Genomic DNA, 21004 nt, shown 5'->3' with positions numbered 1-21004 from the left:
AATAACATTATTATTATTGGTACGTTTATTATGGTACTTGCCCCCCCCCCCAGACAAAAATTTAAAAAATTCGTGGTTCCGCCTCTGTCATGCTACCAGTTACGGGATGACGTGTGATTAGCACGACGAACCCTCAGTTGTTGTTATAGGTTTCCACGACCTGATTACGCTAATCGTTCGTAGCTCCCCAATTTGCTCACGATGGTGAGTGGCCTCAGGCCTCATACCCTGGCCAAAATTTTCGGGAGAAAAGTTGTTACTAAGTAGAAATATTTTCCAAGTATAATAAGTAAGAATTTGATATGGTTCTACTAGAAAGTTTGTATTACTAGGAAGCTAGCAAAAAAGTCTATCACTGTTTTGCAATTGCAAGCCGAACGATACTGATTTTATATGACCAGGAGTCAACCTAGAATTTTACAGAAGTGTAAGGGTAAATTTAGAGCCGAAATAATCATAAATTTGACTTCAGTGAAAAATTTTAGGTGAGAGTTGAGAAATTTTGTAGTCGTTAGGGGTGCGTGGATAAATTTCTGTATAGGACGTCATTACTTTCACAGGTAAGGTAAAGCAAAGTTCCCCGTGCATATAGCACCGTGCCATAACACACATTTAGGGGATGTGAGGTAGGGCCCCACACATTCTTGGTCTCGGTCATGTGATCAGCACCACGATCCGGCCGCCTTTATCCCAAGGGTTGCCCCCAGATACACATTGATTAGAGGCTAGGTGAGCCTCAGAGCCGCTTTATGAGGGGACAAGGCCCACCTCCAGAATCGAAACTGTGTCTCCCACGTGGCAGTCAGACGCCCTACCGAGTAGACTACCGAAGCCGTATTCTTTATTTTTATTTCATTTTGTCTTTATTTTTTTTTATTTTTGGTAATATGGTGTCCCTTGCTATCACTTCGCTTAAGAATGATTTAATACACAAGGATTCTCTGTTTATTTTTAATACACCAAATCGCCGACCTACATGACGCTGTGGTTAGCACTGTGCGCAACAATGCCAGGGATGCAAGGTTCGAAGCCAGGGCTTTGCATGGTTGTTCTTTGTGAGTGTCGGTTCATCAGAACATCAATCATCCTCATCTTCACGATTAGCTAAAAGTAGCAGAAAAGCAAATAAAAATAAACCAATTCAATCAAACCACAAAATCGAAATTAAATATTTGTTTTTACCCGGACATGCAAACAATTTTCATTGTGAAGTCAGCCGGCTCCCGTGGCGGAGTGGTTAGCACATTGCGCTCCAACGCCAGGAGTCTCGGGTTCCCGGCCTGGGCATGGATGTTTGTGAGTGTCCATTCATCAATTTCATCATATAATCACTCATCCCCGTCTTCGCAAATTAGCCAAAAAGTGAACAAAAGTTGAAGTAAAAATAAAGCTAATAAAAAATATTGTGAAATTTTATGTAAATAAAAATACTTTTCGTAAAATTTTCTTCCTCGCTTCGCTAGCAGTACCTGATTTTCTTAGTATTATCAAGTTCCGAACCGTAGCTGGGGGTGGCGAGAGTCGGCCTTGGGCGCCGAACGATCTAAATGAAAAGAGATGAATGGTGGTTTTTCCATTAATTCCGAAGAAGAGCACCCTGCCGAGATTTCTTCTTTGGAACCTTTGAATGTGGTATTCTGTGCCTTTTCTTTCTTCGATCTTCCATTTCTTGAAGGTTTACTCTTCAATTTGCCAACGAAGGTTTGGCACTTGTTACAAATAACACAAACTCCTGTTGCTTCGTAAAACACACTGAAAGGAGGTTCAAGCATTCCGTGGTCAAAAGCAAGCGGGCCATTAGCAGCACCCCTCCCTTCCTTCGCGGTCCTGCCGAAATGAGGGGGAAAAAACTCCAACCGCCGGGAAAGACCCCGTTCCGTGTAAAGGGTCGATTTTGACTTCGCCTGTTTATGGCATTTGTAGGGGCATGCATATTTCGTTTTTGATGAAAAAACGAAATTTGAAAAAACACATTGTAGTGTTAATTTTCCATGTTTTTGAAAGGTGTGAGATGCATTTTGTGACCATGTTTTGTCACGAAATAATGCGAAATGAACTGCAAAAAGCGAAATTAACTCTTAAACACGAAATTTAGGGTTTATTCACCGACGTGGCACCTTCTGAGGTCTGAATTATCCTGAGAGTTATGCAATTCCCGGGAAATTGATTAATTCTGCTGTTAATATTGGAGAAACAAAAATTGACTCCTTTACACAGAAATAAATTTAATACTCTGATAACTACATAAATGGGCTATTAGAAGTGAAATGTTAATTCTGTGGAATAAGTGTAGTTTTTAAATCAAATTTAGGATTATATTCACAATTTTAAAACCAAAATGTCTTTTTATATACCACTTTTGATCCAATTTTTCACCGCTATAACACCGATATTTTATTTTATTTACCGCTTTTGAACCCGAAATTGACTCAGTTTTTATACAGAAATTTTGCGTTTTTATTTACCAAAAATATGTGCCTCTAGGCATTTGGAATGAACATTGCCAAATTTAATGTAAATAAAACCAAATATCAAAAAAATTGTGAGAATGAAAATTTAGATGAATAAGATTATGAAATAAACCTTTGAAAAGTGTCCCATAAAAAATTGAAGGTCGTAAGTCCAATAGTTACGGAGAAGTGGAATTGATTACTTCTTTCAGAAGTAAACGGGGAAAACTCGGGAGACGAATGCCTTCGAGCGAGAGGCATCATTTCTTCTTAAGTATTCAGTTAATCTAAAATTTAAATTAAAACTTCTAACAAACATTGCCCAATATTACAATATATATAATACTATCATTTGATTCGGGAATATTTTTAAGACTGCTAACTAGTAGTGGTGATCGGCACAAGAAGAGAAGTAAAATAAAGTAAATCAATAATAACAACAATAATAATAATGTTACAATAACATTATTATTAACATTATTTTATTAACATTATTATTATTATTGGTACGATTATCCTGGTACTTGCCTCCCCCCAGACAAAAATTCGTGTTTGCGCCTCTGGTCCCAACCAAGGCAAAGCCTACATCACGCAGGAAGTCACAGCACGGAGTTTGCGGGTTGTTTTTAAAGAAATCGTTGACGCACGACATCAAACTATGGTCAATGGATTCGTCTCTCCCCCAACCTTCCCTCACTCAAGGACGACTGGTCCTCTATGCCTCGCAAGAAGGCATCCCTTCTGTCCCGCAGTCAAGTTACGTTGTGTTCTCTGCCCACTGCCTGAAGGTCCCCTTTTGCAGGGATATAAAACCTTTTTCGAGCAAGGCCTCATCCCCTTTTGCAGAGAGAATGAATGGGATTTTGTCAACCCTCGCGGTCTGAAAATTCTGTGACGTCATCGTCACATCGGCTCGAAGTTGGAGGGAGTGCCACCAGACCACAATTCATTCACACACTCATCTTCTCAGATATATGTAATACACAAGAATAGTCAGGTCCCAAGGGACGAAACTTGTAACACAAAAACGCAATGAATGATGATGATGACCGGAGCTCAGTTGGCTCCCGGATGTCAACTGGCGAACATCCTGGGAAAAACCGGCCATCCAGCCAGAAGCCTAGCAGCCATCCCAGAAGGAAGGAAGGAGGAAAAAAGAAGAAGAAGGGCCTAGCAGCAAACCTAACTACCTGGTCTAATCGCTTCAGCTGATAGGTTCCAGGTTCTACCTGCCCGGCTTGTCTGGGATCACCAGGACCTCCTTCCTAACCTGTCGTCCTTGTACAGGTGACACCATTCGGCTTGCCGATTCCTAGCTAGCGCCGGGGATGTCGCGACATCCTTTAATCCTTTACTAAGCGTCCGCTTGTCGGAGGTGCCGGCTGGGTACGGAAAGTTCCACGCACATACTACTTTCTCTTACAGGGGATGGTCCCTGCCCCCCTTTAAGACCAGAAGTGGTGAATGCACGTGTAGGGTAAATGTAAATGCACGTAAGTGATAAAGGTTAAAGACTAGTGTGGTAACAGACTTTCTTATGATAAGTTTATAATAAACATATATATATATATACGTATATAAAGCTGCTGTTCACGTTTTACCCAGCAAGCCCTGAGATATCTAGAGTCTGTGTCCACCGATTGAATTAAGGAAGTTGGCACTTATGGGTAGACCTTTGCCGTCCTCCTAATTGAAGTGTGGCGATTACGTGGTAGGACGTTGCAAGCCACAGTGTCGCTTCGGTCTGAAACCTCCCAAAGAGACGTGTTTTTCAGCACACCACCACAGAGAGATCCACTGTCGTCAGCCGTGTATCAATTCTTTCTTGTTCCGCTTGTATCCACAAGTTTATTATCTGTATGCGCTTCGGAAACCTTTGAAGTGATACTTATCTCAATAAATTTGTTTCCGATCGAACTGTGTAACCATATGCTACACAGCTGACACTCCTTTTCCTTGTAAAACAACCGCCATTTCGCTGTGTAACATTAACTGTCAACGTAACCGGATGTTCGAGGGCAACCGGACGAGTGACTCGGTGAAATACTTTTCGCAGCACCCGTTTGGCAGAAGAGGGGGGAGGGGGAAACTTTGACCACACGGGGAATCGAACCTAGGATTTCAGCTTACGATGCTGACGTTTTACCGACATGGACACAAGCCGCGGTGCAGAAACCATGCTATTCGGGTGATTTCTCTTGAAGATTGCATCTTTACCTGTCCGGTTCCAAACTTTCAATGTATCTTCTCTCTAATTACATTAATTTGAAAGCTCTACGCCTTATGGTATAGTGTCTCTATGCTGTGCACACATTGATCACAGACTATAAGTTAATGTTGTGAGAGAATATATTAATGAAGACGATCGAAGATGTGCTTTTGTGCAAGGCTAGTGTTTCCAACCCTTAATGATCTTCATGCTCTAGCTTCTGTCAACATAGCAGATGCTGATATGTGGCAAAGAATATTAAAAGTCAATGGCACATACATTATTATATTTTTAAACTAACTATTTGACGAAGAAGAGTGATTTTTCAGGGTCCTCTTGGTGAACGTCGACGTTTATGTTACGTTAAGCTAGGGATAGAGGTAATGGAACCAGGATCCTCTCCCCTCTGCTTTCAAATGAATATTGTTTTTTGGCCAAGCGAAGGGATTGAGGCAGGTTTTTTCTTTATTAGTTATGGGATACTGAGTATCTCAAACATTTCTTCCCGATTTTTTCCCGCCATTCTCTTGTAAAATTGGACACTGGATTGCGTTAATAATTGAAATGCAAGGCTTTCCTGTAATTGTTCCTTTTGACTCTGCACGTCAGAAAATTCCCTGCGTCCGGTGAAAAACTTTAGTGGTAAGCAACACTGCAGAGTGCTGTTTTCTCGAACCTTTACTTCGGCTGTACTGCAACACTCGATCGGCTCCGAAGCTGATCTTTAACTCAAACGAGTGTGGCACTTTCTGTGAACAGAAGTGTACAACAACCTACTTGCTATGAATTAGATTGCTCCCCTTATCTACTATCAAATCGAATTCCGAAATCGTTACTTTAGACGTTGCGTCAACCCAAACGAGGAGCACTTGAAGCAAAAAACGGATGTAAAGGCCCGACCTATTTCTAAACGTGGACCAGAGACGTAGTTAGGTAGGGGCCAGCCATTAGCCCCCCAAACGCATGTGACATATGCATAAAATAATTAAGGAAAGATGAACTGCACACAGTAATTAGATACTTCTCATGAAATTTTTCATGTGTTACACTTGTGGTGTGGCAGTCACAGACAAGGTAATAATTTCAAATTATGTCCTGATGTAGAATACAATGAAAGTTGAAGTGTATGTGCCTATGCAGTGACAATATGTTCCGTTCTTTTAATCTTACACATTGGTTTGATTGATTGTTTGATTTAGTTTATTTTACTTCGCGTTTTGTGCCTCTTGGCTAATTTGCGAAGATGGGGATGAGTGATGAAATTGATGAATGGACATTCACAAACAACCAAGCCCGAGCACGATTCGAACCCGGGGCCCTTGGCGTCGCAGCGCGAAATCTTCCACATTGGAGAGCTATAGGCAGTGCTCGAAAAATTGTCTTCAAAGCTAGGTGCCAGCTCTGAAAATCAGGTGCCAGGAAACCACCTACTAGCAATTGTGCATACTACAGTATGTTTCAAAAGTCGCGCAATCCAAACTTTAAAAATGTATATCATGAAAATCGTAAGAGATATTGACACCGGTTTTTTTGCACTAAACTAACCCTGTAGGCCATCACTGGGTTCATAAATTTATGTTAGCATTTATCTAAATAAAAGCAATTACATTATTTTTTTAAAAAAACAATGTTACTTTGCTGAAAACACATGAGAACTGATTTTCAACAATAAATACCAACTCAAACAATTTGTGGGATCATTTGTTGGTGTTTGACTAGTTGTAAAACAGTTGCTTTGTGAGGTACAGCAGAAGCAGGGCATTTTTATTGGAAAACCTCTTGCACATGAGTGTAAGAATGAGTAGTAAAATACTCTTCAGCAATGCACACGCACTGCTTCAGTGAATACTCCATGCTGAATCAATTTAAAAAACAGGCACAGTAGCGGCGAAAGTGAGCGAAGAGATTTCAATGTAACCAGGGGCAGCCTAGGATTCCCTCAAGAGTCCAATTTTGGCACAAAATCTTGATTTACGATTTTTCACGTAAATGTATAGCCAATACTTAGACACATCTTGCATGCGACTGTTGGCAATATTTCGACCTGCTAGTGTTGGCATATATGGAGATATGTCTCAAAAATGGCACTTTCACTCAACCCATAAAATCACCAGTCAAAAATTCATCAAATGTTGCACATGACCAATATTTATTTATTTACTCAGAGTTTCAGATACAGTCTTATTTGGCCATTTTACACTGAAACAACAAAGCAGAAACAAAGATAACAAAAGATAAAAACAATAACAAGATGGGATAGATTGTCACAAATGACATCAGTCATCAAATGTCAAATTATGACCCTTCGATAATTTCTTACATACTTTTCTTACTCAGAAGTTCATTTCTGGAAAAATTTGAATGCTTCTTTCCGTCAGTTATTAATTTATATAATTTTCAGTGCGGAGTGAACGGATAATTTTAAGCATTGAAAAATATCTCAATGTATGAGGCTTTATAATGCAGAAAACACGGTGTAAATATCGCTTACGTTTTTCATGATATACATTTCAAAAGTTTGGGTTTTGCGACTTTTGAAACACTCTGTATAAGATGCTGAGCATAACGGTATTCGAAACATCGCTAAATTATTTGAGAAAGCAGGAAATGGGGTGTTGGGGGACAAAGGGTACGAAATTGTTTGGGATTCTCTGGAATGTTCACAACGTTGATAAAAAAAATCATTTACTAACTTACGGTGTACTGCAATTTGAACTTAGAATCATCAACATTTCGTACATATTACAGTAAAAGATCACAGTCGCCAGGCTGAGTCGCCATGGCGACTTGGCGACCAGGATTTTTAGAGTCCTGGCTACAGGTAAACATTGTTACATTCAAACAATAGCAGCATTGCAACCAGTGTTTACATAAATGTAGCCTTTCAGCAATGAGTTCTTATAATTGTGTTTTTTTTAAAAAAAAAGGTGTCAGTTCAAAGAAGTGATTTTAGTTTCTGTAGATTAGTTTTCCGTGGGAGACATTTAAAGATGTACGCCTAAATGTCGCGTTCCTGTAGAAGCGATTCAATCGTGTGTAATTGTTTTATTAAATGATGGATCACTACAGTTCATTGGCGAAATCACTCTTTTCCAAGTCTTTTGTGTGCGTTGCACCGTGTCACCAATATGTATGCAGATGTGCCGGATTTGTTTGGATTTTTCATTTCACGAAGGCGATGCAGATGAAAGTTGCATTTGCATCTTGTGGATCATTGCAGTGGCGGCGATTGGGTTCCAAAACCGGGAGAGGGGCAAGGTGTCAAAACTGGGGGGGAGGCAAATACAGTATATTTCCCTTTCTAGATAAGGTTTAGCATAGTGCGGGGGTAAAAGTGGTGAAAAGTGGGGGACAAATCTCCCCTCGCCCCCCCTCCCTAATCGCCGCCACTCTAGGGATGCTGCTCTAGGAATCTCGGGTATCTCTTGGAGTTTCTAGATAGATTCATTCTTCTGGAGGTAAGAAGAAGCTTATTTGTTGTTTCAAGTAACCCACAAGAAGATTATCGTGGAAGGATATGTGCTTATGCTGGTTGTATTACAGCAAGAAATCTTAATCGTCTTTTGGAGATTGGAAATTATCGGAAAATCATTTTGATGTGTTCGTACTGTCTGCGAAATTAAGGCACAGATGCCAGAATGATCATTCCTTTTAAAAGAGAGTTTATTAATAGTAATAAAAGTCAGCCGTCGAGCAAACAAGCTTAGACTATTAAATTTCAGAAAGAAATTTAAAGAATGCATGGCAAAGTGATCATATAAAACCTCCATTCAAATGTCATAATCGGTTTTCTTTTGAAATCACTTGGCCAGGGTGATATAAAAGTCATCAAAAAAATCTAAAAATGGAGGACTTTTTTGACTTCAACATGAGACTGCATGCAACATTGTCTTCAAATCAACTAGTCAATAAATGTAGGCATAACAATTCGGAGATTTTCTCAGGAAATGTGACAAAGCCAGTTCCCTAATTTTGATTTGATATAGTTCACTAAGGAGAAGCTGGTTACAATTATACATAGTTTTTCTTGTATGTACGCATTGCTTGCATTATAGAATTATTTTCCTGTAGTTTACGGTTATTACAAGCATAAGAAAACAGTTTTTCTTTGTGACGTTTCAGGAGAACACACGCTCCTTTCATCAGACATTTATTTTCATTTTGACTAAAGATACAGTTATAACAATGGTTAGTAATTTTTTAAACAAAAATAATCTGTTATATAATGGATGTTGTCAATGTTACATTGTTGTAATATAGCAACTTAACTGTGAAAAAAGCAGTCTGTTTTATTTTTATTTCAGATTTTTTTTAAAAATTATGAATCCAAAATATCATCAGGTAATTCAAATTCATCATTGTTTTCACAAAGTCTCTTGATGTTTTCTGTTACATTAAATTTTAAAGATGGTGGCTTACTCCATTTGTGAAAAAGAAAACTCCATACTGGATCTATGTTACCATTTTCATTATTTAATTTATTCCAGTATTCTTCTGCAATGAACGAAGCTTCCCAGACATTCTACTCTGTGTTTCCCGTTAATCTTTTTAAAACCCTTCTCTTTTTAATCAAATGCTTCTTTTCGATGATATGAGTTGACAAACCTGTTCTTGGGTTTAGATTTATAATGTCCAAATCGTGTTCGTGCCATCTTATTGCCATTTTCCTTGCTGTTTGTCCCACAATATCTTTTGAACATGAACAACTTATATGAATTCCTGTGGTTTCCACATCTGGTAGAGAGTTTCTCATATATCAGCAAAGTAATGGTCTATCAATGGGAAACCCAGTATCCGGAATCATCTCCAGCATTTTCCTTCATTACATAGAATATCCAATTGTTAATGCAATAGGTGCGGATATCAAACTCTACATAAGATATGTAGATGATGTGCTAATTATTGCTAAAAATGAGAACACCATCATGGACGTATTTAAATTGTTAAATGAATCACATCGTCGCATAAAATTCACTTGCGAACCCATGAATAACATTGTAATTTCTTTCCTTGATCTGCAAATTAAGACAACTGACTCAACAATTCAAACATCAGTCCATAGGAAAAAATTAGCGGGGGAAAAATTCATCCATGCCAAATCAGAACATTCGCGTATAACAATGGATAACACATTTTTAAATTTTTTCCTGAGAGCACAAAGACTATGTTCTAGTAATGAGGATATCAGAAATGAAGAAGAAAGGCTCTTTAATATAACAAAAGAAAATGGCTTTCACACTAACAGAATAAACCAAATCAAAAAACAAGTTGCAAGAAAACTAAAGGAAAAGAGAAATACAGACAAAGATGAAAAATCTATTGAAAAGAAATTTGTGTGCATTCCATTCCACAAGGGATTCTCACATAAAATTGCAAAAATTTTTAGAAGTTTTAATTTCAAAATTGTTTTTAAATCACCAAGAAGTTTGGAATGTACATTTAATGAATTCAAAATGAGAAACTCTCTACCAGATGCGGAAACCACAGGAATATATAATATAAGTTGTTCATGTTCAAAAGATTATGTGGGACAAACAGCAAGGAAAATGGCAATAAGATGGCACGAACACGATTTGGACATTATAAATCTAAACCCAAGAACAGGTTTGTCAACTCACATCATCGAAGAGAAGCATTTGATTAAAAAGAGAAGGGTTTTAAAAAGATTAACGGGAAACACAGAGTTGAATGTCTGGGAAGCTTCGTTCATTGCAGAAGAATACTGGAATAAATTAAATAATGAAAATGGTAACATAGATCCAGTATGGAGTTTTCTTTTTCACAAATGGAGTAAGCCACCATCTTTAAAATTTAATGTAACAGAAAACATCAAGAGACTTTGTGAAAACAATGATGAATTTGAATTACCTGATGATATTTTGGATTCATAATTTTTAAAAAAAATCTGAAATAAAAATAAAACAGACTGCTTTTTTCACAGTTAAGTTGCTATATTACAACAATGTAACATTGACAACATCCATTATATAACAGATTATTTTTGTTTAAAAAATTACTAACCATTGTTATAACTGTATCTTTAGTCAAAATGAAAATAAATGTCTGATGAAAGGAGCGTGTGTTCTCCTGAAACGTCACAAAGAAAAACTGTTTTCTTATGCTTGTAATAACCGTAAACTACAGGAAAACAATTATACATGTTGCCAAAAAAATTATGTCATATGGAAGCATGATATTTTTTCTTCCAGTAAAGTAAAGTAAAGGATACTGTGATTTACTCTAGTTTAACTTTATGTTCCCACTCCCATTCCCTTCATCTGTTGACAGTTCTGTCCCCATACGGACAAGAAAAAATGATAATTCAATGCATTTTCCACGTAATATTTAGAGGCTTAACACATTTTTCTGCCCCTCTGGAAATTTCTCTCTTTCTTTCTCTCTCTCTCCTCCTGCCATCACTGGTTTCTGGCACCGTGGTTGTGTTGTGCATAAAAAGGGCCTAAAAGTTGAGGCCGAAACTTAGCAACACAATTTCCTGTTCCCGTGCAGAGTTCCATATGAAAAGGGGGGGGGGGGGAAGGGGAGTCATTGAAGACAAAATTCCCTGACACCTCAAATTCCCTGACTTTTCCTAGTTTTCCAGGTCTGTCACAACCCTGACACTGTCCCTAGTATCAATAAATTTATTTTAAAAGTTTCAGATATATAATTGGCGGTGTAGAGATGCCATATGTATGTTTCAACATTTAACGAGGCACATGTCAAAAAAAAAGGGCAGATATTTTTTTACTTGGAACTGGCAACACTGACGAAGTTGTGCATGCACGGAAGCATGCAATAGTATTCTGTGCCTGCAAGTAGCAGGAAGTTGAAATGGCTGCAATAATAGAAAATCCCGTCAAATGCGAGATGAGGTCGGTGATTAGATTTCTCAAAGCAAAAGGACTGAGTGCAGCTGACATTCATCGGGAATTGTGTGCCATTATGGACCAACAGTAATGAGTGAAGGAAAGGTAAAACAATGGTGCCATGCTTTTTGGGAAGGACATGCAAATGTTCATGATGACGAACGAAGCAACAGGCCTAGTGTTCAGTAGGACGACCTTTTGCAACGTGTTGATGAGAAAGTGCGATCCAATCGCCATTTCACCATTACTGATCTAGGCAAGGAGTTTCCTGAAGTGTCTGATAAAACATTGCACCGAATTGTAATGGACAATCTGGGTTATCGCAAACTGTGTGTAAGGTGAGTGTCAAAAATGTTGACAAACACTCACAAAGATGAAATAATGAAATCATCACGTAATTTTTTGGCCAGCTGGGAGAGGGATGGGGATGACTTGTTTTCTGACATAGTGACTGGAGACGGAACCTGGATATCATACGTCACTGGTGAGTCGAAGCAGCAATCCATGCAATGGTGTCACTCCGGTTCACCAAAACCGAAGAAATTCAAGCAAACACCATCACATCGCAAAATCATGGCAACTGTGTTTTGGGACCAAAAAGGTGTAATCCTCGTGGAATTCCTGGAACCGGGCTGAACCATCACAAAAGATGTGTATTGCCAAACACTGTCTAATCTGCGACGTGCTATCCAAAACCGGCGAAGAGGAATGTTACGGTCTGGAATTCTGCTTATTGATGACAACGCCTCCCCATCATACATACATACATACATATACAGCTGACCATACTGTTGCGACAATTCAAAAATTCCGATGGGAACATTTTAATCACCCACCATACTGTCCTGATCTTGCCCCAAGTGATAATAAAGTTCTCAAGACATCAGTTCTCGACTGGCTGAGATCCCAGGTGGCAGATTTCTATGCAGAGGGTCTATGTAAATTTGTTCCACCGTACCGAAAGTGCTTGGTGCGTCATGGTGACTATGTAGAAAAATAGGCAGGGTACACACTTGTATAGCATCAAAAGAAAAATCTTATTGCCTGTTATGACTCATTTATTATTCACCCAAAATTTACAGAATGATGGCCGATTTGAATAATAATTTACATCAAAATAATAGTGTTCTCCCAGCCCCCTAATCAAGTTCAGTGGGATCATCTGGTACCTCCGCACGCTTATATGCTGGAACACTCTTAGCCTGGAAAGAGAAAACTTATGCTGTACTTCCAAGTGGATTTAATAAAAGTTGACCAGTTTTATTTCATTATATCACCCACCAGGCCAGAATTTTGATCTTTTACAAATGTAAAAAAAACTGAAAATGTTAATTCATGCAAGAAATATTTGATCATGTTTCTCATGTATCTGAAATTATTCAATAATGTATAATTTGCCTAACTGCGATTTCTAAGGTTTGTTGCAAGTTTCACTGCAGCTTGTACAGTGAATTTCACTACAATTGGTATCAAGAAATTTCTATCCTTTCAAGTGAAAAACTTTACCGTAATGCATAATAATTGAACAAGGACAATTTATAAGTTACACGAATATATTCAATAAGATATGGAGGATATCAAAAGGGATATACTGAAGAAGTATGCAGATCACAAAATAGATTTATCAAAGAAGGAAGAATGGAAATGGGTTTTTAGTGAACATGCTGTCATATATGGTCATGAAGTAAAGAAAATTAAACAAACATTAAAAAATATACCATACATAAACAAGTAACAAGTAAACTGTTTTTCTCAGCACCATATTAGTTTGCTTTTTTAATAGGACATCTTATTCTTTGTGAAACTCAATTGCATCACATCAAATTTTAAGAGCTAAATATCCCCAAAAGTTCGAAACGTAACACACAAAAGACAAAAACACTAACACAAATTATCAGAGTTGGATTATCTGAGTGTTGAATAAAAAGTTCCCGAACTCCTTGCTGAGATGCCACCCTGTTGGATTTTGGCTAATGTTTACTTCTTCTCTACACACCCACCATTCTAATTTACATATTTTCCCTTTTGTAGGACGAGGCTAGGGATACAGCTTTTTGTATGGATCATGATTTTGTTCATTGAGCCATGACACTGTTGTAGAAATGAGCACATCATCAGAGAGGTTGGTCTTGTGAAGAAATGATATGATATGATATGATTTATTTAATTCCATTGACGACTGTACAGTGGTAAACAAGAAATGGTTCAGGCAGTTTGTCACAGCCACATTGCTGCTTGCATTTTGTGCAATGTCAAGACATTAGAACTGGAGCAGTGTCTTGAAGTAGTCTTATATTCCATACTTTATATGTTATGATTTTCATCCATGATTTTTCAAACATATTGACATAATAGGCTCCTGTAATTGTTCAACCTTTCAGGTCATCAGTCAATTTTATGCTTTCCTGAACATAAAACACTGAGGTAAAGGTAAAGTTCCCAGTGCTATAGCATCATGCCATGAAGGCACACTTAGGGGGTCTGATGGCAGGGCTAGGGCTGTGAAATGTCAATTTTCTTATATCAAAGTTTGATATCGATTGAATATTGATATTGAGTTGGTAGAGTGCATCACACGTAAATTTGCCGTTGCGTAGAAACGAATTTTCGTTTCGTCTCCCTCTCTCTTAGCATCACGTGTTCTACCCTGCTCGAAAACCTTCGCTATTGTTGCCATATTGTCATTCCATTCCTGGACACACTCGCGCAAACATCATTGAAAACAATTGAATAGCCCTCCAGCTCGCGGTTCCCACCGTTCGGCAGGGACGGTAATGTGGCAATATAGCACGGCGTAGTGGTTGCTTCTTTTATGCAGTGCATGTTCATTGGCTAGCTAGTAACTAGTGTTGCCAACTGTAATAATGAAGCACTATTTCTGTCACGGAAGGCGAAAGGCAGGTAAAGTGGCGGTGAGTTTTGTTGGATTGGAACAACATTAGTATTTTATACTAAGTATTTGACCGGTTTGACGTTGTGTGCGTGTATTGCGTGTGTGTATGTACAAGTGTGTGTTTGCTAATGAACGTTAAATTCCATAATGCCTCCAGTTCTGTCGAAGTTGAAATCAAAAACCTTGCATAGCCAAGCTCGGGAAATTCTAAGCAACGTGCACGAGTTCATGAAGGAGGAAGCCAGTCATGGTGTTAGCATCCCAATAAAGCATTTTGGCAAGAGAGCAGCGAACAGCAGCAACAAATTGTTCATATTTCATAATTTTGGAATTATTCAAAATAAATAAATTATATGGCTCCAACATCATTTCAACTCTGGCTCCGGCACGTGTTCTTGTAGAAATTGCATAGAGGAGGCTGTCATTTTTGCTGCTTAATGCGATACATATTGTTTTCTGTGCTTTGATGGGTCACCAAGTTCATAGCAGGGCCGGCGGAAGGGGAGGGCGAACCGTGCCATCGCCCAGAGCGGCAAAATTTGAAGAGAAGAAAAAAATAAGCCTATTGAAAACTGTGATCGAGCGAGATATTCTTTTGCGCTGAATAGTATTGAAATAGCATAAGAAGTCTCATTATATATTGATTTTCAATTTTCCGTTGCTGCGTAATGACCGGGGGGGGGGGGGGGGGGCTCGAAATAGAGCGGCATCTGCCGCCACCTTCCAGGGAGGCAAAATGACTAGCGCCGGTCCTGGTTCATAACAAAAGAAAAAGCCGCGCAGCTTATCGTCTAGTGGCAGTATATGTACTTGTTATTGTTGTGGAAGCCGGCATTCTTTGTAAATGTACAACAAAGGCAACCGACTGTCGCCGATCTCAGAGAGGAAATAATAATACTGCTTGAGGAGGAGTGTTATGGTGCAATTGTAGCGGTTTAACACGTTGGCATGTTATTATCTGCCGTTGCAGTTCCGTACCAGTGTATACGGGTTTTGGGAGTGAACAGTTAGAACGCCACCAGTGCATTAATGCAATGAAAAATAATATATATATTTTTTTATTTTGTTTGAAATCACTCAAATAAGGAATCGTATGAAGAAGTCTTTTTTGCAGCATTTTTGGTAATTTTACTTATGTGTTAGTTCATATTTTGCGAATTTTTAGTCCATATGTATGTAGCTACATACAAAGCCACTTGTTAGTACATATTAATCCTAGTCCTGGTATAATGCATGACGTTTAAAACTCAATGTTAGATAGACCTGAATTCTCTAATTTTATTGTTGTACGTAACAGCTGTGCATTGGCGCACTGCAGCGATTTTTCTATCTGCTCCATTAGCAACACTGCTTCTTTAGTTGTTTCGCACATCGCACGGCAGAAATATCTGCGCTGGACTCTATAATGAGTATTAAAAATATCAATATTGACGATAAATGTATTATTGATATCTATACATCTAAATCTTTCAATTGTAGTGTTATCTAGAACAATCAGAGAATCATGATGTCCTTTGGTGGAAGCGAAAATAGGAGTCCAATAACACAATGGAGTCTGTAGTTTTTAACCTCACTAATTGAGGAACTGAAAATAAGCTGGCTTGAATGATGATGATGCATTCCTTATGTACAAGAGTGATGTTTATGATGACAAGTATAGCATTCACTGCAGGGACAGAACTTGGGAGATGAATAATGATTGCCTCCAGGAGCGACACCAGGGGGACGTGAGGGCGGTGCTTGCACACCCCTATTCAAAATTATACGTTGAAAACATTAACTCTTACAATGTCATATGTCATACTCATATTGAGTGCCCGAATGTTAGGTATTGTAGTGAGATCACTGTTATTGTATACAACAGCCAAGCACTGAAAGGGAAGCAGCATATATTTTCATGTACTGTCGAGAGTCTCTATAAAGACAGAGGCCGTTGTCTTTTCTCTCGTCAGTATTGTTGTTAAAAATTGTTTCTTCTTTTGTTTTAAGTGGCCTGTTTGTGTTTTTCGATATTTGCCTACAGCTGTTTTTTTTTTGCATTGTTGTAAAATGGTTTTATTGTCCACCTACTTGTTGTTCCTCTTTTCTAGTCGTACTGGAACAAAAATTTCAGTTGCTTTCACGATATAATCAGGTCGTGCTCGGGAAATTATTTAACATGAGTTGTAACGTGATGGGTAGTTTACATGTTAGTATGTTCTATATGTTCCACGTAACATGTTTAGTAAAGTACCATTTCATACTTTGCCGAGGAGCCCAAAGTTCACAAAGAAATGTTACAGTTTGTTGATGGGGATAGTGTGATAGAAGGGGTTTTCCAAAAATATGAAGTTGCTTCCCATTTTGTCCTGACACTGCAGTATCTGGGGCAGACAGAAGATAGCCAGTGGCGGAACCACAGGGGGTCATTACCCCCCTCCCCCAACCTTGGTAAGAAATCAATTCTATGGGGTGCAAGGGGGCCAACATTGAAGTAAAAAATAGGCAAGGCCCAGCAGAATCTAAGAGTGGCAGGACAAAATGATACTCAAGATGGGATTAGTGTTCATGTATTTCTTTATTTTTACTTCCAGACGGCAAAGGGCACCTCCAGGAGAGGAGCTAAGAGAGATAATTGCCATCTTCGATTTCAAATTTTATGGAAATAAAAAAAATACATTTGGATTTTTTTTTCATTCGTAAAAATTCAGAGCCGTAGCTAGGTGGTGGCAAACAATCTATATTAAAATGTTATAAAAGAGAGAATTCAGCACCCTATTAAATTAATATTGTTTTCAGATTCCAATAATTTGGATTTAAAAAAAAAATTCTTGTGAGCGAAGCGAACATCATTATTATTTTCTATAATGCTTGTAAATTACCAGAGAGAGAAGTAAGACCAACTATGTACTTCAGACTGTCACTGCTATGCATGAACAATTTTATGAATGAAAAGGAGCACGCACATTTGAGAGGTTTATGTCATTTTTCCTGTTGGTTTGTTATGAGATGGATGAATTGATTGTGTAATGCATTTAAATAATATGCTGAGTATATGATTTAAAGAAACTGAATATATATATACAATTTAGTGTTAACATGTTGCATATGTATTTCTTTTATTTTTAACATTGCATATGTGTAAAACATATGTTGTACATGAAAGTTATACATGTCATATGTACAAAAAGAATTATATTCGTCATGCATTTTTGTCTTTCAAAAATACAGTTTGTGTGCTTGTTTTCAATTATGTGAAATTGAATGTGTTGGAAAGAATATTTCAAATAGTTTGTCCTACACAAATGCTTTAGCACAGACTTCTCCCTTTTTGTGTGATTTACGGATAACATCTTTGATACTACTACTAATATTACTACTACTGCTAATAATAATAATGTCATTATTATTATTATTGGTACATTTATCCTGGTACTTGTCCTCCCCCCTCCTCCCAGACAAAAAATTTGTGGTTTCGCCTCTGCTAAAACATGTATGCATATTTCATGCTTTCTTTATTTTCAACATCGCACCTCCTAAATTTTATTCTGCACCCCCAGATGATCAATCCTGGGGCAGCCACTGATTGCCTCTGATTAACATGGAAAGCAAATACATTCAACGACCAACAATAAAAAAAAAAGCAAGGTTCCTACTTATAGAACTTGTTGGTTATCTGGGTGTGCCCAAGTATGATATAGGGATGGTATTGTACATACGAAATGGCACTAGGCAAAGACTCAGTCTCAAGATGTGAAAGACTGCTTCATTCTTGTCTCACCCTGATTTGTCTAGGTCTGGGTTTCGAAGGCAAGTATCGGCATCATCTCAATTTAGTATAAACAACATATGCAGAATGTCACAGCACAATTTTTTGTAATAACTTTTTTTCAGTTTGATTCATCATTTCGAAGCCACAAGCAGTGACAGTGCCAGAAGAAAGCAGGGGCGAATGTCCCCCAGTCAGCCAGCACCCACCCCCTCCTGATATTTATCACTAGATAAATAAATAAATAAATATTTCTTGAAACCAAACTATGGATTGTTGTGTGGTGTTTAGAAGTTTTATAAATGTGATTGCCCCCACTCGCAGGAAATATTTCTGCTGCTCTGCCTCCTCACTCATTATTCTGGCGTAGCCACAGAACTCTTCAAAAACACAACTGCACCCTGCATATTTGTATGTGCATAGCTTTAAATGATCACTATAAGGTAAGTAAAATAGTTTCCTGTGCATATAGCACTGTGCCATGAAGGCACATTCAAGGGATGTGGGGTAGGGCCCCACAAATTCTCGATCTCAAACATTTTTATAGGTGGTGAACAGCACCATTCTCCAGCCACCTTTACTCCCCAAGGTTGCCCACAGGTATCCTTTGATTTGAGGCTCCAGAGCCACTTTATGTGGGGATGCCAGAACAATTCCTACCTTAGATCAACTACCACTGGAATCTAACCTGGGTCTCCCACATGGCAGTCAGATCAATATCAACATCATAAAATGCTCGCCCAAAAGCATTGAACGTGATGGGAACTGTGTGTAAGGGTAAAGTTGAGTAGAGGACACTACAGACAAACTGTATCAGTTTGTATCAGTATCTTTCCATTATTAAACAAATTATACCTCAACAGGCAAAACCTTTTGATACCCCCTCGTATATTACGAACTATTTGTAAATTAACTTAATAGGAAAAGAAAAAATCCTTGCAGAAGGATTATGGATGCAGGGACTCCACACAGTCAAGATTTTGACTATTGTGGAGGTGATGTGATCAGCACCTTTACCTCCAGCATTCATCAGGTGCCAATTCTATTAGAGGCTGGGTGTACCCAGAACTGCCTTACTGAAGAAGTTCCACCTGAGATCACTTACCCTAGAAATCTGGGTCTCCTGCATGGTATTCAGATGCCATACTGACTGAACAACTACAGCTCTAAGTAAATTAACTTAATATCTAACAAAATGATTTCATTTGCTTTTGAGTTGATTTTATTTTATTAGCATCTGCAGTCTACAGCAGTACAATGGCAAGGAACAAAATTACAAACACTTACCTCAAAGACTTTGGCATCTTTCTCCATCCAGAGTGAAGCAATGGGGCTTACTGTGTTCATTGCCACTTTGTACGAGTTGAACACATTGTTAATCTTGTATGTTTCCTCAAGCATCTCCTCAAGATGTTCATGAAGATGATCAATCTGTTCACAGTGCTTTTCCAGGCCTTTAGACCTCATCCTTTGTTTTAGATTAGTGATATCCTGCAAGATAAATAGTAAAACTCAATTTAGCAAATTGATATATTTCAGTTTGGAAATAACATGATTTGACATGCAACATTTGTATGGATGAATTTCTCATCTGCTAAAATGACTCAAAAAGTGTAGAATCTGAAGTAAATTCTTACTTTTCATATGGTGATTTAACACACATGGAAAGGGAAAAATCCTGCAACTCTCACTCCAATTACACGTCAACAAATTTTAACTTGGAAAATTGTACAGAGATGAAACAGTGTGATTCTTTATAAGTCTGCCATGCTGAATCCAAAAATGTAACCCATTTTTCAACAGCACCCTCAGATTTGCAGTTATTACTATTACTATATATTTTCATATGTATAATTCAATACAAATTAAACATTTTCACGAAGTTAATATTTAATGCAAATGGCTTAAATAACATATCATAATGGTGTTAAATAACACATTTTCCTGGATATTAATTATTTTTATATTGCAAGATTTTAACCTTTAAACAGCCAATGGGTCATATATGACCCATAGAAAGTATAGGCGAAAACAGCCAATGGGTCATATATGACCCATGGTGCCGATTACAACATTCACATGCCTTTAGGACCTTCATACTTGTATGTGAGGTTGTAAACGCTGACAGATGTTGAGATAAGACTTTGAAATGTCATGTGGAAGAAAACCCACCCCATCCCCCTTCCTCTAATATGCAAATTAGCAATTTTAGCCAAAATGCAGGATTGTACATATTGCATCATATTTCAGCCTGTATGAGAACTAGGGACCTGAAACAAGTTTCACTTTGTTGCAAAAGGTCTACTCTTTGAAAACAATATTTTTCCAAAATAACGGAAGAGGGGGCGAACCCGGGACCATGCTAAAGGTCCCGGGTTCGATCCCCGGCCGGTTCAAATCCGGGAACTTTTCTAACGATGGAAGCGGCCCCGGCGCCGGGGGGTAAAGGCGGTCGGGGGCGTGATGCTGATCACATCACCCCCACTCACGACCGGATCAAGAAAGTGTGGGGCGTTACCCCCACACCCCCTATACGCCTTCATGGCATGGTGCTATGCACAGGGGAACACTTTACCTTTTTACCTTTTACCCATTTGTTACGTCCAAGTAATCAGCACCAAAAAATCCTAGGCTTGGACTGGCTAGCAGGCCTAGCAAGGGAAGAAGCCTGAAGGCAAGCTTCGATGGTGTCTTGAGCAGCCAATCAGAGCCCACAGAAGCTCTGACGTCATAGAAAACTGCCACCTCTTTATTATTTTGTGGACAGCAGTCTTCATCCTCAGTTAACAAGCAGCCTTGGTGCAGTGCATTTCTAAGAGTTGATGCATCAAAGCA

The 21004-nt window shown here is 38.4% G+C and overlaps 1 protein-coding gene across 1 annotated transcript in view; it reads right to left on the bottom strand.

Annotated features, from left to right (window-relative positions):
• Positions 1 to 12576: 12576 nt before the first annotated feature.
• Positions 12577 to 21004, bottom strand: part of LOC145995321 (uncharacterized) — a 60058-nt gene continuing 51630 nt past the window's right edge. The window contains exons 6-7 of the mRNA XM_083131930.1: positions 19457 to 19660; positions 12577 to 12730 (exon numbers count right to left, since the gene is read on the bottom strand). Coding sequence (XP_082988056.1) covers positions 12668 to 12730; positions 19457 to 19660 — 267 coding nt within the window. The 3' untranslated portion in view covers positions 12577 to 12667. The remainder of the gene's footprint in view (positions 12731 to 19456; positions 19661 to 21004) is intronic.

The sequence above is a fragment of the Lepisma saccharinum genome, chromosome 11, assembly GCF_977018435.1.
Source record: "Lepisma saccharinum chromosome 11, izLepSacc3.1, whole genome shotgun sequence".
In the NCBI taxonomy this organism is placed as follows: domain Eukaryota; kingdom Metazoa; phylum Arthropoda; class Insecta; order Zygentoma; family Lepismatidae; genus Lepisma; species Lepisma saccharinum.
Note: the sequence above shows the minus strand (reverse complement) of the source record. Positions and strands in the feature narration are given on the sequence as shown.